The sequence below is a fragment of the Macaca nemestrina genome, chromosome 4 (genome assembly GCF_043159975.1).
Source record: "Macaca nemestrina isolate mMacNem1 chromosome 4, mMacNem.hap1, whole genome shotgun sequence".
NCBI classification, from domain to species: Eukaryota; Metazoa; Chordata; class Mammalia; order Primates; family Cercopithecidae; genus Macaca; species Macaca nemestrina.
This window is the reverse complement of record NC_092128.1, coordinates 70,212,298-70,238,871: the sequence shown is the minus strand read 5'-3', so window position 1 is coordinate 70,238,871 and position 26,574 is coordinate 70,212,298. Positions and strand designations below refer to the sequence as shown.

The window sequence follows — 26,574 nt, the reverse complement described above, 5'->3', positions numbered from 1 at the left end:
TTTTACGGGTTTTTAATCTTTTTTATCTTCTAATAACTATATAGAAATTAGTGCAATGCACACTGCACAATTTGCATTGTATCTTGCAAGTACACATTTTTTTTTCCTTTCATGACTAAAACACCTTTTGTGTTGCACATGTAACACATCATTTAGATAAAGTAATGCAAACCTCTTGGGGAAAGTTTTGAACTCAATTAGGGCATCTGGGGACAAGCCATATGTTACCAAGCCTTTTCCACACCTGAACCCCAATATGTAATGACCCAAGGATGCTCATTTGTAAGATTAAATAGTCTGCCTTTTAAGAGAAGAGAAACAAGCACTGCAGGACATTCTCCATCATATTCACTTGAAGACAATACAAAGAGAGCTATATAGCTGAAGATTTAAAATAAACGAGCACCTATGACACAAAAGAATTTGTAATTCATGTCCTGAAAAACTGTAACTAACATCTCTTCTTTACCTGTATGTTTTAATTAATAAAAAAATGTTTTCATTCAAATCAAAAGTAACCATAAGTTATTCTCACTCATTTTTCTCTGTTGTAGAATAATGCTTACTTACCGGTTTCTTTGTTGGAGATTTCTGTATCACTGCTTTAGTTTTTCTTTAGGCTAAAATTTCTGGATTATGAATTTGATATTAATAAATACACAATTATAGGACTAAGATGACTATATTTTCTGAATCAAAAATCAGAAAGCATTATCTAAAACCAAGAGCTGTTCCAAAAAAAATAAGATTGCATATTATTGTAGCAATATCCATCTTCAACTCCTAATAATTCAGCAACAGGTATTTTAAAAGAAAGGCTCTCAAACTCTGAACTCATTTGAGGGATATGACACACCCCCAAGAATAACCCTTGCTAACTACAGCAGCAAAATTTTCAAGGTGTGTGAATATTTTGATAGGGGAAGGGAAGAGGCCTGCACCAAAATCTTTAAGGAGCACTTAGAAAACTCTCACCCTCCACCTCTACCACAGCCCATCACTGCTTTATAGAATGGGTGCAATCTCCTTTTTTGAAAAACCGTTAAAATAGAAAAACTAATAATCCAAGACAACTAAGTTATCCAAGAGATATGTCATAGGTTATAATTTCATATTTGGCACAATCCCATGGGCAAATCTGAAATAAGTCAAATTCCTAACTGCAACACAGTCCCCTTCTTTCCCACTAAAAAAAAATACATCAAAACATAATTGAAAGACTGACTTCAATATACTCATTTTTTAAAGAAAAGTATTTACGTACTTCAATATTTCAGCTGATCAGAACACAGAATTACAACATGTTCAAGATCTGCTAGACTAGAATAATTCCCAAACTCTGAAAAACATCATAGTTTTATTCTAAATACCACACTTCATTATAGACATCTTACATGAGGGTAGCCAGAGACTGAGAAAACACAAAAGAGCACACAGAATTGTAGAATCCAGGACTCCCTGGGTTCTCTATGCAATTCCAAATGTCTTTCAAAGTATAACTTGCAAGACTGGAGAAAGGTAGTTTTAATCAGTGAAAGGTCAAATAAGTACTTGCCTGATGCATTTTCATCTAGGTATAAAAGCACAGATTGAAAACTTTTTTTCTACTGTATTATGACTATATGGGTCATAAAAACCTTAAATTTTTTTTTCAACACATTCCTTATACACATAAGATTCATCAGTATCATAGAATTTAGAGTAGCTATTGAAAAGCAAGAAAACCATTAATTTCCGTATTAAAAAATTAATCATATAATATTACACTATAAGACATGCCATACTTGCAGATGATTTCAGAATCTTATAATATTTTGCTAATACCTGGCTTTTTCCTAAAACCACTGTAAAATAATTTTCCATATCCCCAGCCTAAGTTTAGGATGCTCATGCAACACTCAGGTCACAATAAAGTTACCAAGGCAAAATTAATTAATTAACTTTAAGAAAATTCCCAGGCTCATACGCCTAAAAGAAAGGACAGTTCATTTCAAAAGAGTTAATAAAATAAAACTAAAAGACAGCCAGGTAGGGTGGCTCATGTTTGTAATTCTAGCATTTTGAGAGGCTGAAACTGGTGGACCGCTTGAGCCCAGGAGCTCAAGACCAGCCTGGGCAATATAACGAGATGCCATCTCTTTTATTATTTTTTTTTTAAATGGATTTTAAAAAGAAATTTAAGAAAACTAAAAGTTACTAAGAAAGAAGGAAAACTTAAAAAATAAATAGTAAATTGGAAAAATAACCAGAACTTTACATACTGAAAATACAATAGATTCAAAAGGGAAAAGTAAATATTACTTCAATCACTCCCTTAAAATGATGAAAGAGCTCCTTTAAGACACTGATGAGTCCTGAAGAAATTGAGCTTGCAAAACTGAAAGCAAACTGCTGGTTCCAATATCTTGTAATTATGCCTTTTATAAATTTCATGACAGCAAGAATAATAAGAGTTAAGAGTATTTGGAACTAGGCTGGGGACGGTGGCTTATGCCTGTAATTCCAGCACTTTGGGAAGCCAAGACGGGTGGATCACTTGAGGTCAGGAGTTTGAGACCAGCCTGACCAACATGGTGAAACACTGTCTCTACGAAAAATACAAAATTAGCAAGGCGGGTGGCACATGCCTGCAATCCCAGCTACTTGGGAGGCTGAGGCAGGAGAATCACTTGAACCCAGGAAGCAGAGGTTGCAGTGACCCAAGATCACACCACTGCACTCCAGCTTGGGCAACAAGAGCGAAACTCCACCTCAAAAAAAAAAAAGAGTGTTTGGGACAATAAAAAATTTGTCTCAAACACTCAGGACTGGAATCTATGGTCCAGTCCTGAGAAAACTCTGATCCACCTTGGCCTCACTGATTTCAATGATTGCTATGGTTCTGAATAGGAGAAGCCATCTCAATCACAACCCAGCAATATAAAGATTTCTAAATTAATGGCTCAAATTCCAGTCAGAAGGAAAATAGGCATAGTGTACTGCAGCTGAGCCCATTTTGCATTTGTTGAAGAAAATACAGTAGTTAGGCTGTACAGAAAGACTTTCTACGTCAAAGGTCAGGGTCATCGTCACCTTTTTTTTTTTTTTTTTTTGAGACACACTCCTGCTCTGTCACCCAGGCTGGTGTCCAGTGGCACAATCTCAGCTCACTGCAACCTCTGCCTCCCAGGTTCAAGCAATTCTCCTGCCTCAGCCTCCCAAGTAGCTGGGACTATGGGCACCCGCCACCACGCCCGGCTAATTTTTGTATTTTTAGTAGACACAGGGTTTCACTATGTTGACCAGGCTGGTCTCAAACTCCTGACCTCAAGTGATCTCTCCCAAGGTGCTGGGATTGCCACCAGGCCTGGCCCAAAGGTCAGCTTTCAACAAATGAATTCAAACATGCAAATCAGAGCACTGCCCAAGAGGGAACACTAACCACTCCTTACAGCAGAGACTTCCTACAGGCTATACAGCCTGCCACCAGGATGCAGGGTGCTCACGACGGAAAGAGGACACTACTCATGTTTTCCATTTCTGTAACATTCTGTCTTTTGAGAATTACAAATTGAATGTGACTAATTCTCCCAAATGTCATACATCTTACACTTTGTGACAGACATGTACTTCCTCTCTGAATCTTTACAGTACTAACCAGACATTTGAGCCACTGTCTGGGACTAGACCTAATTACGATAATTATGTCTACCATCATTAGGGAGATGGTAAATATGATCAAACACTTATAAAAAGGAAAAAACTGAAGCACAGAAAGTTTTAAGCATCAGAAAATTAAAACTAAATTTCCAATGAGAGAATTAAGGAGGTAGTGATGTTCTTTTTCAGCTATCTAAAAGGTTGAATTTGAAATATAATGACTTCCTGGATTACTGGCATAATTAAAGAACAGTCTAACTTTTAGACCTCTTGCATAGAATAGTTTCATAGCATCTAGGACTGGCAGACATGACCATAGTGAAAATAAAACAGGACAGAAAGTAATATAAAATCTTTTTTTTCTTTTTTTTGGAGATGGAGTCTCACTCTATCCCCCAGACTGGACTGCAGTGGTGCAATCTCAGCTCACTGCAACTTCCGCCTCCAGGGTTCAAGCGATTCTCCTGCCTCAGCCTCCTGAATAGCTGGGATTACAGGTGCCCACCACCACACCTGGCTAATTTTTATATTTTTGGTAGAGACAGGGTTTCAGCGTGTTGGCCAGGCTGGTCTCGAACTCCTGACCTCAAGTGATCCACCTGTCTCAGCCTCCCATAGTGCTGGGATTACAGGCATGAGCCACCGCACCTGGCCTATAAAATCTTATGACAAGAGAGAGTGAGACTGAATCTCTACCCAGGCCCAGCCCTGTAAGATGCTGAGAGATGGTCAACCCATAAATGCCTGTGAGGCTGAACTAGATCAAGAGTCAGGCTGAGACCACATCCAGCATGACATAAAATAAACATCACTTGATATATGAATCTTTGAATAGGTGAGTACTATGACAAGAAAGATATTTCAGGAAGGCTGAGTGGAGGAATAAGATGGAGCAGTGATACCAATGAAGAGTTTATTGAACTAAAGTAGGTAAAAGTGAAAAGGTTCTGAGTTGAGATGGCAGCAGCTGCAATGATAATGAAGTCACAAAAATAAAAGATAACTGTTTGAAGCTGGGTGCGGTGGCTCATGTCTGTAATTCCAGCACTTTGGGAGGCCGAGATGGGTGGATCATCTGAGGTCTGGAGTTCGGGACCAACCTGGCCAACCCGGTGAAACCCCGTCTCTACTAAAAATACAAAAGTTAGCTGGGCGTTGTGGCGGGCGTCTGTAATCCCAGCCACTTGGGAGGCTGAGGCAGGAGAATCACTTGAACCCTGGAGGTGGAGGTTGCAGTAAGCCAAGGTCGCGCCATTGCACTCCAGCCTGGGTGACAGAGTGAGACTCCATCTCAATAAATAAATAAATAAATAAATAAATAAATAAATAAAGATAACTGTTTGATAAGAGTCAAAAGGTAGGAAAGAGATAGATCGTGAAAGGCCTTGAAAGATAAGCCAGGAGTTCGGAGTTAAACCTGCACCTTTTAAAGTAGTAAGCAGGGGAAGAGCAAATTTGTATTTCAGACCCATCATTCTGTTGGAGTGGGAGGCAAGTCGTAGGCAGGGAAGTCAGTTATACAACTACTCCCTGTCCAGGAACAGATGATGAGGCTGAATGTGCACATCAGCAGTGGGAATGGATATGACAGCAAGGAACAAAAACCAAGCCAACACCTGGATGTGGGGTTGGAGAAAAGGTTAGGATAGCATCAAGTTTTTAGCTTGGAAAATCATGTGGCTGGTAGAGTCAACAGCAGAGAGAGGAACGAGAAGGTGCATGTTTGGGGAAATACAAGAATTAATAATATGTGCTAAGATCGAGGTGACTGTGAGACACAGAGGCAGAAACCTCTAGCGGGCAGCTGGACATCTGGATGTGGAGGTTAGAATAGAAAGCTGAGTCAGCTACACTGACGTCAAGTGTACACCAACCACTCAACCAGAGCATGACAACTGATCACAGAGGACAGAAGGCTGAAGTTATGGATGAGATGGGGAAGACTTAAGCATGTTCAGAGCCTACGGTGAAAGTATCTATTAAAAGGAGAGGGAAGAAAACATAGTAAAGAAAGACAATAATCAATTATGTAAGCTTCTGGAGTAGAAAGGAGGGAAAGGAATTGAGAGGACAGGAGGAAGAACTAGTCTGGAACAAAACAAAGGACAAAACCCTGAGATCGACAGAGAAAAAAGGAAGTAAGACTGGAGCAAATAAGGGTACATGAATGGGCAGGGTGTTAACAGAGTGAACACCTAACAGAGTGAACACCTAATGGTATTAAGGGCTCTTAGAAGTTGGAGGGTGTTACAAGTTGAATTGTGTCCACCAAAAATTCATGTCAAAGTCTTAATCCCCAGTACCTTCTAAAGTGATCTTATTTTGAAAAGGGGTTCGTACAGATGTAATTAAATTAAGAGGAGGTCATACTGAAGTAGGGTGAGCCCCTAATCTAATATGACTTATATCCTTGTAAAAAGGGAAATTTAGATAGAGATACATTAAGGGAAAACAATGTAAAAAGACACAGAGAGACGGTGGTCATCTAGAGCTAAGGGGAGAGGCCTCGAATGGATCCTTCTCTAACAGTCCTCTGAAAGAACCAACTCTGCTACCATTTAATGTCAGACTTCTGTTCCCCAGAACTGTGAGACAATAAAAATTCTGTTATTTAAGTCACCCAGTTTGTGGTACTTTGCTAGGGTAGCCCTAGGAAACTAACAGAGAGAAAGCCTTCTACTAAAAGAAGAAAGGGTGGAGGAGGGTTGCAAGAAGGCTTAGGGTGAGTGAAAAGAGTTCAGCAGGAAACAAGTCAGTGGCATAAGGACACAAATGCAAGATGGTCCACAGTTGCCTGACGTTCCAGCTAAGGATGGAAATGATAAATTTATTTACAGAGTGATTTCCTCAAGCAGCTCTTGGCAGCCACTAGGTAAGACAGGAAAAGATGCCAGGTCAAAATCAAGGGCTGGCAGCATATATTACAAATGAAGTACAAAGGGGTAAGGCCATTAAGGATACTGGCAAGACAGTGATGTGCCCTGAGTGAACAGGAAAGGAACTAAAGGGGGAGGATGGGTTGTGGACTATGAGAATGGGATGGGATAGGCAGAGAAGGGATCATCTAGAAACTGGAAGCCAGCAAAGAAGAGATACAGGGAATACATCAGCAGTAAAAGAGCTAAACAGGAAAGATTGTTAGTGGGATTTAATATTTTAAACCTAGGACAGTCCCAGGAAGACGCAGCTCCTGCAGAAACCAAATAAGGGTAAAGCAGGTATGAGATGAGAAAGTCAGGAATGCTAGAATGTTGTATTACAGAGTATACATCATCCTTATGGACACTGAGACATCCCCTGACAGTAACAGGGTAGAGAAAAGAGTGAACCAGCTTCCACCATGCTCAATAAATGGAAAAGAATGACCAGAAATATCCACAAATCATATTTGTATCTAACCACTTATACTAGTCCATTTTCACATTGCTATGAAGAAATACCCAAGACCAGGTAATTTATAAAGAAATGAGGTTGAATTGGCTCAGACATGCAGGATGTACAGGAATCCTAGTGACTTCTGCTTCCAAGGAGGCCTCAGGAAGCTTCCAATCATGGCAGTAGGCAAAGGCAGAGCCAGCTTCTTACATGGCAGAAGCCAAGAGCAAGAGAGCAAAGGGGGAGGTGCTACACACTTTTAAACAAGCAGGTCTCACAAGAATTCCCTCACTATCACCAGAAGAGCACCAAGGGGATGGTTCTAAACCATTCATGAAGGATCCACCCCCATGATCCAATCACCTCCCACCAGGGCCCACCTCCAACATGAGATTTGGCAGGGACACGATCCAAACCATATCATCCCTCGATTCTGGTTCTCATAAAAATCAATGCATGGCTGGATGTGGTGGCTCACAACTGTAATCCCAACACTAGGAGGCTGACATGGGAGGATTACCTGAGACCAGGCCTTCGAGACCAGCATGAACAACATGGTGAGACTCCATCTCTACAAAAACTAAAAAATTAGCCAGGTGGTGGCATATGCCTGTGGTCCCAGCTACTTAGAAGGCTGAGGTGGGAGGATAGGCTGGGCCTTGGAGGTGGAGGCTGCAGTGAGCCATGATGGCACCACTGTACTCCAACCTGGATGACCAAGGGACTCCATGTCTCAAAAAATAATAATAGTAATAATAAGAACTACCACCTTTATTAGCTCTGGTATTATACCTTTATATAAAATAACAAAGAGGGACATGGACTAGAAGCTAAGATCAATATACATAGTCTCTAACTAACAGAATCGTTATATTAAATGTAAAGTAAGCAAGAAACCCTATAAAAATGTGCTTGGGGCACTCACAGACCAGATGTAGAACTTTTTTTAATTTTATATGCTTTGTACACATTTTCCTAGGATTTGAAAAACTAAAATAGCTGGAAAATGACAAAATAAGTGCTGGCAGCCTTCTACCTCACAAACATAAAATAACTGACCAAAGCAGAGAAGAATGAGAAAACTCATACATGATCACCCGTTTTTATAAAACAAACTAAGTGCTTAATTATCTGGATTATATGCCATAAATATATGAAACCCTCTGCATTTCAAAGGTTTATTCCAATTGCTAAAAATTTTGTATTTCTCACCAAAGAGCCAGGCAGAGTCAATACTTTGTTCTGGAAATCATCAAAGCTAAAAAACAGAGGGATAAAGCAGAACCGCATGAGTTAACCTTTTAATCTACCCATGAGAACAATTCATGAATTGCTGTAGCTATCACCATTTCCAACTATTTCCATACACATACATATACACTTAATTAGAGCTTTTGTCTCCAAAGTTCAAAAGGTTTTATGTGTGGTAATTTTACACTGGTGGAGATTATCTGTATTTTCTGACCTTTCATATATTAGGTATCATTAATATTCTAAAATAAATCATTAAATCAAAAATAAAATTCAAAAATTCACCAGAAGTCATAGTGTAGTTATTGTTCATCACTTCAGGAAAAATGGGGCCACTTAGGGACATGGTCTGGGCATTTATTGGAGACAAAAGGTAAAAAGACATTTGGAAAGTTCTGCAGTCATTTCACAGATATGAAGTTGATGCTTTACCCAAGACTCTCATCACAATGTCACCGGAAACATCACGTCCACTAAAAACTATGACACAAAATACCAATCTTCTTTCATCTTCAATCTAGCTTAACCATGTGTTTCTCCAATAATTATTTAGCCCCTTCATTATGGCCAAGTACTATGCCAAACCCTTACAAACATCGAGAAGTTGGGAGGGGAAAAGGACTGAAACTAATAAAATTTTACTTGGGATGTCTTTAGAAATGATTAGTCCATCCAAGTAAAACGTGCAGATTTAGCCCACAGAACATTAAATGACTAATATTGTAGTCAGGGACCAAATAATGAAATGAAAAACAAAATGATCATTCATAGAATGTCCCGTCTCCAACTATGACCGGCTTCAGCAAAATTCCCTATTGTTTGCTTATTGTAAATACCTGAAGGCTTCAATAATTCCAAACCGTTCAATATAAACACACACACAAGCACATGCATGCGCACACAAACACAGCCCAGTTTACAACAAGCATAGTTCCTGAATATAATTCCAGTCTGGTTTGGGCATTTCAGTCTATGATTAAGTAAGTCTGTATTTCTTTTTCTCCTGTGTTCAAGGTCAAACATTTGACACACACTCTAGAAGCATCCTCTACATGAATCAGGGAGTTGCTACCAAACTCCTGCTCAGGCACTCTCTGGAAGAGGCCACTCCTTGAGATAAGGAGCCTTCCAGCTCATAAATATTGAATAAGGAGAGTTGCCACACCTTATTGCATACCTAAGAAGCTGACCCAACCCTCAAAGTTTTAAGACTCAAATCTGAATTGATTCCAATGTACTGTAGAGTCCCTCAGCTCCAGGAGAGAGAAAGAGAAAAATAAGCGTTCAAGAAAATTTCTACCATTATAATCTGAATATGATCACAGAAAACTCAGTTCCTATGTACACAACCAGAGTTTCAGTGCTTTTTTCTGATGTGATAAAGTTGTCATTTTGATCCTTTTGTATAGTTCATAAGCGTGATGACTAGGGTTTCACCTCATGTGTAAGACGTGCCTCCCTCAAACCTTATTACAAGGTCAGCACATTACCTGTCTGACATGAAAACATGAAAAAGAAGTTGTAATCTTATGTTGGTTGTTACATTATTTAGAATCCTACATTTAGAGCTAAGAGGCAACCTGAAGATCACAGTTCAACTGATTTTACAAATGAGAATGTCGAGGCCAGGGTAAGTTAAACGACCTGCCCAAATAACTAGAAAGTGGCAGATGAGAATCCACACTACCTGACACCTAATTCATCACTCTCTCTACTCCTCTACAATAGATATTTACTCACATTCAATAGATACTTACTGAATGTTAACTATGTGCAACACACCCAGGGATTAAAAACTTGAATGCAATCATCCCCATGTGGAATCTAAACAACGGTGGGCTTTAGATAATACTTTCTCAGTTTTAATATGCAAGTCATCACATGAAGCTTTATGTGAAATGTTAAGAGGAATATCTGAAATTAACTTTCCTCATAGCTGTAATTCTTCATTTTTAATCCTTCCATCTACTCTGTAGCCCTTCCAACTACAGAAGGTGGATGTCAGAGTGAGAGCATTGATGATGATGATCATGAAGGCAATGAAGATAACACCAATTATGAGATATTCCCTTTTTGTGAGCCATTATTCTGAAACCTTTATGTGCGTTAGCTTATTTCATTCTCTCAACTACCTTAAAGGGAAGATACTATTATTATCTCTATTTTACAAAGGATATGAAATGAATAAGTCAAACGCCCAAACAGGGGATAGTTGAATTAGGAATTATACCCCAGCATGGCTTCATTACTACTATCTCCCAAGCTTTTCTGGCCTTGAGTCTTTCCTTCATTAGCTGGAAATTACCTGCCCCTTCTGGATCTCAATTTCTTTATCTGTGAAATGATGGAGTGGGAAAATTATTATTTCCAATGGATCTTCCAAGTCGAGCATTCTGTGATTTACTGATTTGTGATAGTTACCAATCTCTTGTGGCAGAGGAAGGAAACCACTTTGCAAAACCTAAGGATGATTTTGACCCAAGTTACAAACTCCAAACCTTTGACTATGCAGAGGTTTCAGAATAACAGAGAGAGGGAGCTGTTACCAGCCTCAGGTGTTTTTTAAAGCTAATCACTAACAATAGTGTTTAAGCAAGAAAAAAGGTTTTCAAAATTCCTAATGATTATTAGGAAGAGTTTGTAAAAACATGGGAAAATATAATGTTATTGTACCAAAGAAAAAAGCAGGATATAATAATGGGCTGCTTTTTCAAAACACGGGGAAAGCAGCAAGAACATTCAACAGTTGTTGTATCGGGGTAACAGGATTTATGAGATTTTTTTCTTTCTCCTTTTCCTTATTTCTCTCTTTTTTATGTAAGCTTAAATTATCGCCATAATTAGAGGGGAAACTTTCTTTACAAAGAGAAAAATGGTGCCAAATATTCTCATATTGATTTCTCCCGAAAAGAAAGAAAACACTCTCCTGAAAAACATCTCAATAACAACACTACAGAAATTCCAGAAATACAGGTTTAGAGGAAAACTCCACTATTGCACACTATGAAGGGAGAAGAAAAGACTCCTCTATTGCTTCAAGTCTACAAGAATTAAGTTTTGTAGAGGATGTCACAGGAACATTGGCAGGGAAAGTTGCTTCAGAGTCCAGGGACACACAGGTTTGTAAAGCTCAGCCCAGGAAAAAGAGAACAGGTGCAGCAGATGAAGCAGCAGACCGTATCAGCCAAATGACGCTGGCCCCATCCAGAAATCCCAGCCTGGAGCAGGTTCTCCCTGAGCAGACCTGCCATGCACCACAGCCAGCCACATGGCCAAGGGGACTTTCCATGAGCACAAATGCCCTTTCCTCACTGAAGTACTACAGCAGAGGGAAGCCAGGTAGCATATTTCATGGAATATGTAACTATTAAAACAAACCACCAAACCAAACTAATTTATGCTTTCATCAGGCCTTAGAGTAAGCACACTGTATAGATAACACCCATGTTCCTATATAAAAACACAATGTAGGCTGGGTGCAGTGGCTCGCACCTGTAATCCCAGCACTTTGGGAGGCCAAGGCGGGTGGATCGCAAGGTCAGGAGATCGAGACTATCCTGGTTATCATGGTGAAACACCGCCTCTACTAAAAATACAAAAAATTAGCCGGGTGTGGTGGTGGGCACCTGTAGTCTCAGTTACTCGGGAGGCTGAGGCAGGAAAACGGCGTGAACCCAGGAGGCGGAGCTTGCAGAGAGCCGGAATCATGCCACTACACTCCAGCCTGGTCAACAGAGCAAGACTCCATCTCAAAAAAACAAACAAACAAACAAAAAAACACAATCTATATATACATGTGGCCCAGTTTACAACACAGATCAATGAGTGTGGCTCACGATGGTTACAACGAAACACTTCACTCTTTAGCACTGTGAAAACATTTTGTAAACATTCATTATTTCTCTAGTGATTCCCACTTTTACTACAAAAATTCAGGAATGATTGCAATTTTAAAATCACATTCAGGATGCTATTAATTACACATGAACTCTCTGCCTTACTTGAACAGTATTTTATACTGCTTTGTGGCAAATAGATCAAGACAGATCTGATATACAAAGAATAGGAAAACCAGAACATGAAAAGTCACCTTCTCCTTTGGGAGACTGACAGACAATATATGGCATCAACAACACATCACACCCTGATTCAGCTGAGGTCTGCAATGAGCCATGGTGCCCAACTTACCAACAGTTCCAGACTTGCCTTAAGCACATACATCACGCTGCATGTCTAAAGCACTACCACCAGCAAGAAGGCAACAACACAAAGGCCTGCATGTGTCTTCTAATTAGTTTATTAATTGAAAAAGACATATTTGTTACTTGCTACCAAAACTCATTTGAACGATTATTTTAAAATTTGAAAATATCATAATGCAATGAAATAAACAGATGTCATCTTGTGTGTGTGTTTTAAAGGCATTTTTTTCTGTTTCTAAGTACAAAGTTGGCACCTACTGACTACCTGGTACTAACATTAGATGAAGAAATGTAACCTACCTCATCAAAGGTGGTGTCATCTTTCTTCAAAGCTATAAAATAAGAAGGAAAAGGAAACAGTTATTATGAAAAAATCCAAAGAGACTAAGTTATAGAAAACAGAAAAAAAAAAACAAGGCAGTATGGTGTTTTCATTTCAGAAAGTAAATTGTACCCGAACCTGAATAACAATGTTATGATACAAATACGAAAACTGCAAATCAAAGAGAGAGAACTGCACAGCATGAATCTTTTTGAAATATTTTTCATAAATACACAAATAGAACTATCCTCCCAGATCTAAGAAAGAAGCACACATAACTGCTCCCTATGTCTTCTTTAGTTGGAACATGTTTTAATGAAAGTATAAAAGAATCACAAAGTAATCTTGAAGAAATTTCCCCTTAAACTCCTGGGTTTTGAGAAGATATCACCAATTGTTAGGATGACACCTACTTTGCATAGAGCCCTGAATGACACTTTCATACTGAGTAAAGAGTAGGTATGTTGATGAAAGACTAAGCCTGTTAAAATAAGCATTGCAGAGTGAGAGACATAATTTAAACATTTCAACATGATAAATTTCATAACAAAGTATTTCAAATGAATATACATTCAGAATATTTTATAGGAACCAGCAATTACTTCAGATTTATTTTAAATATGGTCATGTGTCACTTAACAACTGGGATACATTCTGAGAAATGCACCGTTAGGCAATTTCATTGTGCAAATGTCACAGAGTGTACTTATACAAACCTAGATGGTATCACCTACTACATACCTAGGCTATATGGTATAGCCTATTACTCCTAGGCTACAAACCTATACAGCATGTTACTGTACTGAAAACTGTAGGCAACTGTAACACAATGGCAAGTATTTGTGTATCTAAACATAGAAAAATGTACAGTAAAAATACAGTATTATAATCTTGTGGGACCACTATCATATAAGTATGACTGTCCATAGCTTTAGAACTGGAATTTTTTCACCCAACATAGAAAGAGAAGAATTTCACCTACAGTTGGCAAATATCTAGTTCCTTACATTTTACAATTACTTAGAATGTTTCATATTAAGAAGAATGCATTAAATAGCTAATTTATCTTACTAGCTGGAGAAATGTTTCAAATTTACAGAACTGTGCATAGGTGTTTGCTGCTTTAAACCTGATTTAGTCTGGATAGAAGCACTTGGGTAGCTATTACTTGGAAAGCTTTGCTCTGACAAAAGCAATGAAAAGCAAATTATTCTGGCAATTAAGCTCTGAGAAAAGTAATGTGCCTAAACTGAAGCTATCATAGAAAAGCTTAGGATACATACTCTAACACTCGTGAAAAGGTTATTTTCTCTGTTTCATATATTTGTGTTTTCAAGAATGTGACTGTGGTGAATTAAGGGATGGATGCAGGTAGGCTGAGGGAAATAAAACGTTTCTAAAAGTTTCTTATTTTTCCCTTTTGCCTAATAAACTAATCTTTCTTTATTGGATAACCATTTCTTCTGAAAGTGAATGGAAAATAAAAAGACAGTCCTTTGTTGTGAATGGCTTATCTTGCATTCAATTACCTGCACATGTTTTAATTATGTATTTAACTTAACCTACATTAAATCTAAAATAACCTACATTAAATCTAAAATAATCTGTTTTGAAAGAACCATATTAAGATCCCAGCTAACTTCTAATGACTGCGTTTTCACTAGAATTTAACTTCTAAGCTACAAGGCTCTGTATAAATACCAGTCAACAATATTACTATACTGTCTACTCCCTCAACCCAAGGCATGTCCTTTAATTAACATACTTGACTAATGAGTCCTTTACAAAACATTAGTAATGTAATTCTAAATATAGACAAGTTGCTCCATCTGAAAAACAAAATTCTTTGGAATAAGAAATTAATAGCCCATTGATTTCACATACAAAGTCCAACATAAGCAAATTACCATACAACCTCATACCTAGCTCATTTAACAAAGATTAATGGAACACACGCACTATGTGGTTGCCATGCAAGATGCAAAGCTACAGCAGTAAACTTGTAATTCACGGCACAAACTTTTAAATATACTGTCTTTATTTTGGACCTTATAAAAGTTCTGGAAATTTAGCCATGTGTTTTCTTAAGCAAAGCATCCAGTGGTTCTTTTTAACTACAGTTGATACTACCCCACCAGGTGCAGTGGCTCACGCCTGTAATCCCAGCACTTTGGAAGGCTGAGGCGGATGGATCGCCTGAGCTCAGGAGTTTGAGATCAGCCTGGGCAACAGGGGGAAACCCCGTCTCTACAAAAACAATACCAAATACATACATACACACATACATACATACATACATAAAATGAGCCAGGCATTGAGGTGGTGCCCTGTGGTTCCAGCTATTCGGGAGGCTGAGGTGGGAGGATCACATGAGCCTGTGAGGCAGAGGTTGCAGTGAGCCAAGATTGCGCCACTGCACTCCAGTCTGGGCGACAGAGTGAGACCCTGTTCCTCTGCTGCCAAAAAACAAGATACTATCCCTTAGGGAAATGTAAATATGGAATGAAGACCCTCAAGTTGAGAAATGAAGACAGCAGAAAACTAAACTGTCTTGAACAGCGAGACTGGACTATTTCCTTCTTATCTCCTAGTCCTGACAATTCTCCAACATTCTGGACAAAGAGGCGGGGTCTGGAGGTACCAAGAGGAGAAAACAGAAGAAACTGCAAGTGTATTTGCTATGACATAAAGAATAGGAAGCCAGATTCTCTCATCTGCACAATACTCTCAAGCTCAAGGTTACCACAGAACACCATTACTTCACTGAAGTCATTCGCTGCTACATTCACACCTTACACGGTTTCTTCTAAATACTGAGTCCTTGTCCTGAACAGCAGTTAACAGTGACAATAAACACCAACTTAAGATGTGTTTGCCAGATATTCATCAGGTCACTGGTAAGTAAATTCTGACCCAAACAAGAATACAATATCTCATTATTGATTACATTCCCTGATGGCCGTAGTCATTCATGTAAATGTAAATCCACAATTATCTTGAAGGATTTCATGGAGTAACAGGCATATTACACAATTCTGGAATAGCCAAGGGGCATATCAGAATATTTCAGATCAGCAGATATTCTATTCAGTCCTCTGCTCACACATTGCTTCCTCTAGAAAGCTTCTCATGATTTCACTTAGATGAAAGTGGCGCTCCTCCTGTGTTCTCCAACAGCAAATTTTGCTAATCTTCATGGCAGAATTTGTTACTTTGTATTGTAAATGCCTATTCATTGGCCTGTTTTCCCTTAAAATCCTTGAGGACAGCGATCAGCCACATTGGTCAGCCAATCTGACTGTCAGAACAATGTCTACAGTGGAAAGGAGTTACTCAGTAATTATTTGTTGAATTAATGAGCCCTACCTCAATGGCAAAAGGAGAGTATCTTTTGAGACACACAAGTTTTGGTGTATGAAAATGATACATTGGTTCTCTCTTAAAAGATCATAGATATAAATTCTATTTTGTAGTTTTCAAATTAAAATATTTTGAAATTGCATTGGGGAAAATATGGTACAATAGTTAAATTTTGTGTCTGAACATTTAACCTTACATTTCTCTTTTCTGACATAATGAATTCATCGAATGACAACTGGACTCTAGAATTACACACTTACAGCACAAGGTAACAAACCCCAAAGTTCAGTGTAATCACAGCCTCTTCTTTTTATTTAGTTCCCTCACAAACCATATCCTTTAAAGAAATAGTATACACGGGGTTCATCTCAAATATCGCAGAGTATAAACTTCCTTTCTCTAGGAGATAGTCCAAATAAGTATGAAGAAATGTATTCAAATAAGTACGAAAAAATGTCAGTTTGACCTTAATCATAAACCGGATATTACATAAAGCCTTTCTTCTTCTAGGCTAACATTCAAAAATAAAAAAGAAACAAGAAAGAAAAGAGGAAATGAACTTTAATATACTTAAACTATTCAATAATTAAGTTCCCATTTGTCTTTGTTAGCCTAAATTTAAAAAAAAAAAAAAGTGTGAGACAACTGTAGTAATTCCTAAATAGGTGACCATATTGACACTATTTAGTAGAAAACCATAAATACTACCGAAATTGATGGGTGCCTTTAAAATTCAATTACACCCATCTTATAAAAGAACCATAACTATATCATAGTCATTCCCTGGCAGATATCGTAAATTAGAGTGCTATGGCTTGAAAGCCAATGTGTTTTATAATATAGTAATCTCAGATCAGCTGTATTTGGGGTGGACAGTGACAAACTCAGCATGATCTCTGATGTGTAAACAAATTAAACATTAGCATTGCTTTATGTATTCAGAATTATTATTATTAATGATAAACACTGATCGGATATCAGATACTTTCAAACATTTCCTCATTTTCAATAAATGACTGATTAATAATTTCTTTCAGCTAAACAATAATATTGTACATTTCACCATACAACAAGCTACACTTTTGGATCATACTAAAGCAGCAAAATAAAGTCAGTATGTCTATTTCAAAAGCCATCTTAGATTGGTTAAGGAGAATGAGTATGTTGCAGTGTGGATTATTCAACAAGAATAAACCATTCGCTCTTTGATCTCCTCTTGAAGTACCAGTGAAGAAAGGAGGATGATGGGGTATAAACAGAAATTGGAAGGAATAACGACAGCCTACGGTATGACCTTCACCTTGTGATAGATACTGCACTAGATTTTTCATGTATTTTATCCGTTTTAGTCTTCACATATATTCAACTTATATGCATATTTACAGATGAGGACTCTGGGCTTTAGAGAAATTCCACTGGCTGCCAAAGGCACAGAGCAAGCAGGGAAAACCAAGTTCAAATCCAGGCCTGCCTAACTCAAAACCACATGCTGTTTTAAGGCTGGCTACACTACAAAGTCAATGGCCACTTCCCTCTTCTCTTGCTTTCTATCTATAAGATCAGTTAAGTCAGTATGATGGAATCCCTAATAATAACAAAAACAATGATAATATATCCTGAACGTTTACTGAGTCTTTATTTAATGTGCCACACAGGACATGGTATGCATTATTTCACTAAAGCCAACAACAAAACTGAGTTATACATGAAAAACTGAAGCTGAGAGAAGTTGAGGGACCTCGGCTAGGCATGGCAACACCGGAAACACCCAGTCTGTGTGACACACAGCCCACATTCTTAACTCATGCACTATATAATCCCACAGTAAGCCCTCAACTCAACCACCTCTAGCACCTTAAAAATCCTTAGATAATCAGAATGAGTCCACTGGTTTTAATTTTGCAAATACAATATAAAACACCAAGAAAATAAGAAAATACAGATTTTGTTTCTGTAATGCTACTTTTAATGAATGTCCTTGGCTTGGTATACAACTATAATCACTTCAGTATCTACTTTTACAGTATTCCACAATGAGATCTGCAATTCAGAATCATACCTTCCATCAATACAAGAAATAATCAGCTGTGCTCACTGCACTGTATTCTGTGTCCTAAAGGGAGGATATAAAATCCACCAGATCTTAGAAGACATTTTAACAAGAGTTGGATTCAAAAGGAGTTTCACATCACTAAATCTCAGTAAGCTAGAAAATCCAATTAACTATAATACCCCCATTTGCCAGTATTGTACTTAATCCAAATTTTACTGATTGTCGATCAAAACCTTGAAATTATTTAAACATAAGGAACTTTTATATTAATGTCCTTGGTTTCTTACTGAGACTCAATTGCAATGAATTATTTAACACAAAACTGGAGGGGCTCCAACAGAATCATTAGCATTAGTAAACATATAGTTAATGTGTTTTAAAACAGGGCTTAATGGACTCCAGAACCCGCGTCTGTGAAGGTTTGGGTCAGGGCTGAAACATCCTCGTTAATAATGCACACGACTCAACATTTCCCTCTCTCACACTCTTCTTGGCTTCAAACTTCATATGAATGCAGGGACTCTCCATATGTATCTCCAACTCTGAAGAGTGAAATTAATATCCAATACATGCAATAAATAAAACTAAAGATTGGTTTCATACCATAACTTTACAGTCATCTTGGGAAATATTTTGCATACCAACACAAAATTTTAAGTTGAAAGACCAAAAAAAAACAAAAAACAAAAAACACTTGGCTACATTTCGATCCATTGCACTCTCTCACTTGAAGAAAGTTTGTATATCTCACAATGAATGGGTGGAAGAATATCTGTAACACTCATGTGCATCCCAGGGTTTTATTTTAAGGAACTAAGTACCTTTATGCTTAATTTCCATTAACACCTTTGTTAACATGGACGACATTTTAAACAAGTGAAACAAAGACTAGGCAGCTTCCTAGGGACTCGCAGGGATTATTTTTTGTGGCTATAGCATTCTCTTGCTCAGGGTAGTTACGTGTATCAGTGAAAGTTGTGACAGTGGGTGGGGGGGGCAGCTACCTCTTCAGGTTAAAAGGGGTTTTCTATGCCCCATACTCAAAATCTAACAAACCCATTCCACGTGACACTGCTGTCACCCTATTACAACCTGTGACATGCATTTATTCCTCACTGTCCTAAACACTGTTGGTCAGTTGGTTGGTTGGTTTAAAGACAATAGCCCATGAGCTCTAGTAAATGGAACAAGTTCCGGAGACATTCCTAAATGTCCAGACAACTCCACAGCGCGCATTTCTCTCCAGTCGCGGGAAGATTCTGAGACCTCGAGACTGAACACCCAAATCTCGCTTTCCAGGACCCGAAGTACCGAACAATAGGTCCCAAGGTAACTGTCCCACTTCCCTTCAGGTTGAATATGTTAAACAATACCAGGGCACAGTCTAACGTTTCACCAATTTCCAAAGCTAAATTACTGACTAAACGCCCAATATCAAAGTCTGTGCGCAAAAAATAACAAGTGGCCCAAGCAGCCGCGCAACCCCTGGCGCGGTGGGAGCCGAGGGGTTCCCTCGTCCGTCCCCCACGCGCGCGAAAGGGCGAGCACTAGTGGCGGAGGAGGGGGGAACCCATATTGTAGGCTTGAGAGAGACTACAAATGAACCCCCAGATCCTGAGGGAGAGGGATCTCTTTCCTTTGCGTCCTCGCCCTCCCCGGGGTCCCTAGCACTGTGCCCTCGACCCCCGCTCGCAACGCACCCCACGCCAGCCCCGCTGGCAGCTGCATGGCTGGTGCCAGGGCGCGGGCCGAGGGGACCGGGCGCTGGGGGTGCCGGGGGCAGCGCGCTACTCACCAATGCGGCTGAAACTCTCCGACAAAGTTCTCCGCAACTTCTTCATCTTGCCGATCTTCTCGGCTGGCTGCGGCTCAATGAGGTCGCACATCTGGGCGACGCCGGGCCCCGGCAACTTCCCTAAACTGGTCCAGACCACAGCTCAGACAACGGCGAGGGCGCGCGCCGCGGGGAAAGCGGCGCCTCCTCCTCTTCCACCTCCTCGGCCGGCCGGGAGGCGACGCGCAGGGCTAGGGAGGCGAGCAGCAAGCAGGCGGCGGGCAGCAGGCTCCGCTCCGGCCTGGGCCGCGGCTGGGCGGGCGGGGGCGGTTTACGTGGTGCCGGGGGCGGCCGCGCTCGCCGCCGCCGTGGTGGCCCCGCGCCGCGCCGCCGCCGCCCGGCTCATTTTCCCTCCTTTGTAACGGAGAGAAGCGCGGCCGGCAGGGGGAGTGGTGCGGCCGAAGGAGGAGGCGGGGGCGGGCCGGGGACAAGGTGCGGGAGTCGCCTGGCGCCCAGTGCGCGGGGCAAGGGCGAGTGGGCCGGCAGGAGAAGTTCTGAGCCCAGAGTTGCGGGCGCTGGGCAGAAGGAGCCGCGGCGCGGAACCGCCAGCCCCACCTCTCCTGCAGTCCTCCTGCTGCCGCCGCCACGCCTCTCCCTCGACGAAGGCCCCCGGGCGCGGGAACCTAGCACGACCTCGGCTCCCTGCTAGCCTCCCGCGTCCTCCGCGGCCCTCTGCGTCTGCCTCGCACCCCGGCGGCGCCCCGTCCGGGCCGCGCCCCCTCCCGGCCGCCCCCGCGCTCCTCCCCCGCCCCGCCCGCGCGCCGGAGGATCACGAAGGGGCCGGGGTGGGAGCGGGCAGCGTCTGGGGACAGCGTCTTGGGCTATGGGGAGGCTACCGAAAGGAAACGGGCCGAGTCCAGTTGTTTAAGTGGTTTTCTCCTTCCACGAGCGCGTGTGAAAAAGAGCGGAGTTGGGTGGAGGGCAGCTGCAAGGACTGCCTCCTGGACTGGGTGCGGTAAGGCCTTAGGGATGCATTCAGCTGTAGGGTGCCTTATTTTTGGCCGAGAAAGCTGTCAAGTGGAAGATCCAAGGGGAAAGGTGGGCCCAGATTTTTTTGTTGTTGTTTGAGGTGGGTTTTTTGTTTGTTTTGAGGTCAAGTGCAGAAGCAGCGGAAGCTTCAACTGTAACCCTACAGAAGGCAGGGATCATGCTGTTTCCCTCCTTGTCTCTGATCTTGGTGACACATGTAGGAGATTTCTGATAGGAGTACCCGGTTCTGCAGTAAATAGCAGATACAGCCCTTGGTCTTTTTCTATTAAATTCTTAGAATATATTTCTGAATTGGGAGATTTAGAGGCTAAACAGATTCCGACTTCTTTTTCCCCACCTCAAAAACAGAACTTTAAAAAGGAGTGGGGGAGGTGTTTATAAAATCCCAGGACAAAGAGTTCCAGCAGCAACACACATCGTCTTCATTCTGAAAAAACCTGGTGCGGCGTGAGTTCCAAACGTCAGTCTCTCAGGGGAGAGAGAAGGAAGGTGGGGGAGGGCTTGATTGTGTTGATTTGGGGCCAGCAAACTCCTTATGAATAGAAACGTTAGTAATCTTGAGTCATCTGGCTGTGTAAGTAATAAGAGCTTGTGAGGGTGTGACAATGCTGTTTGGTTTGAAGGAAATTGGGGAGTTTATATTTTGTTAAAAGATTTTTTATCTTAAAAACTAGCCCTCTGCCTTCCTTAAATTGTGAGGTAAAACAGTGATTTGTTCTGCCCTACACTGAGCACATTGTAGGATCTTGATAGATTGCGGATGATAAAAGACAGGAAGTCAAGCTAAGTGGGGAGCAGAGGGGGGCAAGGAATTCGCCAGGAAAGTCCATATGAGTTAAAACGCAAAGCTGTTGGATCCTGGCTGCCATATCTAGATAATTACAGACAGCACCAAGGGTGGCCTCATACCGGAAAAAAGTTTGACTTTTACCACTTCCTCAGGTTAGTTAGGTAGAAAGTTTTCAGCAGTTATGAATGAAAAGACAAATTCAACCAATCAAAACACTAATAGGTTGTACGAGTCAACAAATACGAAGAAAGATTAACGAACTTTCACTATTATACACCTGTGACTGTTATCCACTGTGACAATGGCTGTTTCAAATATATAATATGTTAAATATATATTTTTTTACCTTCCCAGTATTTTTTTCTTTTTTAATTTTTTCGAGACAGGGTCTGTCGCCCAGGCTGGAGTGCGGTGGCGCGATTTTGGCTCACTGCAACCTGCTCCTGGGCTCAAGCCATCCTCCGACCTCAGCCTCCTAAATAGCTGGGACTACGGGTGCGCACCACCATGCCTGGCTAATTTTTGTGTTTTTTGTAGAAAAGGGGTTTCATCATGTTACCCAAACTGGTCTCCAACTCCTGAGATGAAGCAACCCGCCCGCCTTGACCTCCCAAAGTTCTGGGATTACAGGCGTGCAGCACCATGCCCGTCCCCTTTCCAGTATTTCTGACTAAAAAAGTAGTCAGCTTCTTCTTAAATTATGGTAAAAGCATACAAAAGTATGCACCAATTTTCTTAAATAAGATCAGTGTGTACTGATGTGTGAATATGTAAAGGCTAAGTGTGGGGAAAAGCATGTTTAGTATTTTAAACCATTTGTGGAAAAAACATATACACATCTATGTGTTTCTATATGCATAGAATATTCCTGGAAAAAAGAACAGAAAACTGTTGATTGTATATCCAGAATAGAGATAACTTTTCCCTTTGCAATTTATACCTTTAAGTATAGTTTGAATGTTTTATCCAAGAATGCTTTACTTTTATAGTAACAAAAATACTAATATAAACATAATGAATATATTCCTTTTCCCTACCCCACTTCGAAACTTCAGCTCTCCCAACTCCAGAACAACTTCCTGTAGTTACAACAGTATACCTGGCAGGAGAAACACCTGTTAAGCATGGGCCAAATAAAGCTTGGCAATTATGAGTAACCAACTTTTCATTATATGCTCAACTTGCTCCCTTTCGTGATTATGTTTTAAAAGGGCAAATTTTGCAAGAAACTGCAATGCAAAGAAGGACATTTTTAATTTCATACTTTTAAGATATGTATACTTATAGATTCAACTCTTTCTATTATTTGTTTCACATTTGCCTTCATCTTAACAGTGTAAGTTCAGGGACCCTAAGATATGAAACACATAGTGCCTGTTGCATACAGAATGTAAATTAATGTTTGTCAAATAAATATAGAATGGATTGTTATCACTGAGAAGTGATGTGTTGTCCTTGGAAACAAAGATGACTATCCAGCATCTGTGGAGCATATGTTTTTTCAGTAGGAGAATGGATCTGTGCCAGTTCTCCATCTCAGCTTCTGATTTACAAGGTTATAGTTTTGGATGGCCTGAATTAAAGGTGCAGTGTTCAAGTACAAAGAGATAAGCTTATCTAGAGGCTGAACCCAACATGTGTTGACCTTAACCAAATTCACCAATTAAAGGATACAAGTGTATTAGGAGTTCAGTAGTAACAACAGTGGCTGGGGACCCAGGACTGATGAGTTCTAGTCCCTACTGTCTATCACTAAGTGCTTTGTAGCCTTAGACAACTAAGTGATTTACCCATTTTCTTATATTTAAAATGAGGGGCTTGAACTAGATAACCTCTAGGTCCATTCATAGCTGCAAAATTCTAATTCTAAATTTAATGGTGAGCCAGAAGCAATGGCCCATACCTACAGTCCCAGCTACTCAGGTGGCTAAAGTGGGAGGATCTCTTGAGCCCAGGAGTTTAAGACAAGCCTGGGCAACACAGCAAGACGCTATCTCTAATAGATAAATAAAATGTAATGATGAAATTTTCCCTCTTCCATCTTATATACTATAGATATATATATATACATGAAGAGTAAGTCATACACAAATAAGATAGACAAGGATTCGTTGACAAAAGTTATGTGAAATTTAAGATACATCATTTCTAGTCACATTACATATACATTATGCTTTTACTGTAAAATAAAATGTAGATATTTTCCATACAAGAAAAATATCAGGCTAATATGCTGGCAGTAGATTATAAGGGAAAGAATCCTAATTCAAGTAAGATAAAATATAAAAGATTTGATTAGAATCCAAAATACCAGCAAAAGCAGACTTATTGATCTGAAACAGTTTTTAAAATATTCTGAGAGAAAAGAAATCCATGAAACAAGGATACCAAGGACGTGAAGAATAGAGTTGGAAAATGAAGTTTAAAAAAGATATGTTTATAATGTAAAGTTTTAAAATTTAGCCAAAGCATAGATAGTTAAAGATTAAGACATACTGCCAGAGTGTAATTATTAAAGTGGTAGACATTTACATAAATAAATATCCTCTTAGAACTCTAAATAGTCAACCTATTTAACTAGTTTTAAGATCAAAAGTATCCTTTTTGAACACATCAGGAACTGAAGTAACACAAGGTTAAATGACTTGTACAAAGTTCTCAGTGACTTATCAGTGAAATTGGCACATTGACTCTAAAACTCTTGTCACCAACTCTTATGTTCCAACTATTGACCAGTATCCAAACTTAAGGATTCCTTTTTTTTTTTTCTTTGACAAAGAGCAAATTGAAATCAGAAATGGGAGTAAAATGGAAGGTTCCAGAAACCAGCGTATTCACAACTCAGGCCAATGAAGACTTCCTTCATCTCTCCTCCTTGTTCCATCACCCATCCATTGCCTACTCCTTCCTAATTCAGATCCTTTTCAGGTTTACAGAAATCACTGTCTGCTGACACAAAACCTCTAGGCTTGTTCAAGAATGAGACCTACATTTGTTTATTTTATAGGTAATTGTGCATTTTTTCATCCTACATCTCAAGAGACCGAGGGACATAAGTAAATTGATCTACTTGCCAATGACTATAAGGACAAAGAAGTTGTAAAAACATCTAAATGATGTTAAACATAAATTAGCTCAGAATAGGTTTGAAGAAGGAAAACTACCAGGGTCAAAGCATGCAATAAAAACTGGTAAGTTCCCCTCTCCCATTAAACCATGCTTAAATATTATATTGCATATCATTCATGTTTTTTATTGTTACATAACTTGTACTATAGACGTTTATATGAGAAAACATCTACCACCATTTCTAAGATACAGTTCACTTAATAATGATTTTTGGTATTACTTGTATTTGTGTTACAGATGTGCCATTAACTATAGGTCCCCATGAATGGCATCAATTTCAATGTATCATGTTGTATCCATCAAAACGAAACGAAACTTCCGAGACCAGCCCTGTAATTGAACCCTGGACATGGATGTGAAAGTGGACAGAAATTAATACCTTAGTGAACTAAAACTTTATGGCTTTTGTGTGGTCCAGACAAGTCCTGTTAAGGGCAATTAAGTTCAGAAATGCACCTTTTCTATCAAAAACATCCTAGTCTTTCCTCCCAGGCCTTTTGACAGTTCATCTGCATTCACATGTCTATTCTAATCAAGCACTTACAAACCAAAAAGAAAAAGTATCTATAGAAGTCATATTGATAGCATCATTGCACATATGACATTCTCTAGCTAAAATAATTCAATATTTGTAATTGTAAAATGTTACTATCATAACTTATGGTTTTATAATAGGCTATGAATTAATGATCTCATTTTATCTTATACTACCCCAAGAGGCATTATTATTATCACGAGGTTACACAAGAAAATGGGCCTAGAAATGCCAAAAGTATGCCCAAGATCATTACACAGGTTCCAGTTCTAGATTGACACACACTTGTTTGCCAAAAAGTTTCCTTTTATAAAGCATTTTTATCACATGATGGTGGTCACTTCTTTTTCTTTTGATATACTTTGGGTATAATCACGATTGTCCTTATTGTATAAAAAGGAACTATTCTGAAGCAAAGAGAGTTTAAGAAAGTGGCCATACTCAGGTTAATAAATACATCCAAACTTTTAAATTACAACACTGTATTTTGCTTTTTCCTACGTTATAGGAAAGAAATTAAAAAGTGTGGTATTGAAAGATGTACAACTGACTTTGGAAAAAGGGTTCCTCTCTAACTGGTGTTTGTAAGTGATCTAAATAAACATTTTTAAACTATCATTTGTGGAGTCATTGCTACATACTAGGCAGTTGAAGACATTGCTTCCACTTTCACCATCACCCTATGAGTTGTCTTTTATTATCCTGTTTTACAGGTGAAAAAACTAACATTCATTGAAATCAAATTAATTTTTTTTTTTTTGAGACAGATTCTCACTTTGTCACCCAGGCTGGAGTGCAGTGGCGGGATCTCAGCTCACTGCAACCTCCACCCTGGATTCAAGCGATTCTCCTGCCTCAGCCTCCCCAGTAGCTGGGATTACAGGCGCCCGCCACCACCCACCTAATTTTTGGTATTTTTTAGTAGAGACGGATTTCACCATGTTGGTCAGGCTGGTCTAAGACTCCTGACCTCAAGCAGTCCACCCACTTCAGCGTCCCAAAGTGCTGGGATTACAGGCATGAGCCTCCACGCCTGGCCTGAAATCAAATTAATTTCCTAAAACTACACAGCTGACCAGGCACAGTGGCTCACA

General features: G+C 39.7%; 1 protein-coding gene, 1 long non-coding RNA gene and 1 other non-coding gene across 4 annotated transcripts in view; 2 read left to right on the top strand and 1 right to left on the bottom strand.

Annotated features, from left to right (window-relative positions):
• LOC105475476 (cyclin dependent kinase 14) overlaps positions 1-20,397 on the bottom strand; it is a 594,776-nt gene extending 574,379 nt beyond the window's left edge. Inside the window, exons 1-2 of the mRNA XM_011730740.2 lie at positions 19,998-20,397; positions 12,768-12,799 (exon numbers count right to left, since the gene is read on the bottom strand). Coding sequence (XP_011729042.1) covers positions 12,768-12,799; positions 19,998-20,088 — 123 coding nt within the window. The 5' untranslated portion in view covers positions 20,089-20,397. The remainder of the gene's footprint in view (positions 1-12,767; positions 12,800-19,997) is intronic.
• On the top strand, positions 9,661-9,765 carry LOC112425580 (small nucleolar RNA U13). The gene has a single exon (XR_003016699.2). It is a non-coding gene; the product is annotated as a small nucleolar RNA U13 (small nucleolar RNA).
• LOC105475479 (uncharacterized) lies at positions 19,373-26,359 on the top strand. 2 transcript variants are annotated; one of them, XR_011622124.1, is made up of 3 exons: positions 19,373-19,531; positions 24,824-25,007; positions 25,183-26,359. It is a non-coding gene; the product is annotated as an uncharacterized lncRNA (long non-coding RNA). The 2 variants fall into 2 exon arrangements; XR_983374.3 differs by lacking the exon at positions 19,373-19,531 and adding an exon at positions 20,828-20,991 and having other exon boundaries at positions 25,183-26,292.
• Positions 26,360-26,574: the final 215 nt, after the last annotated feature.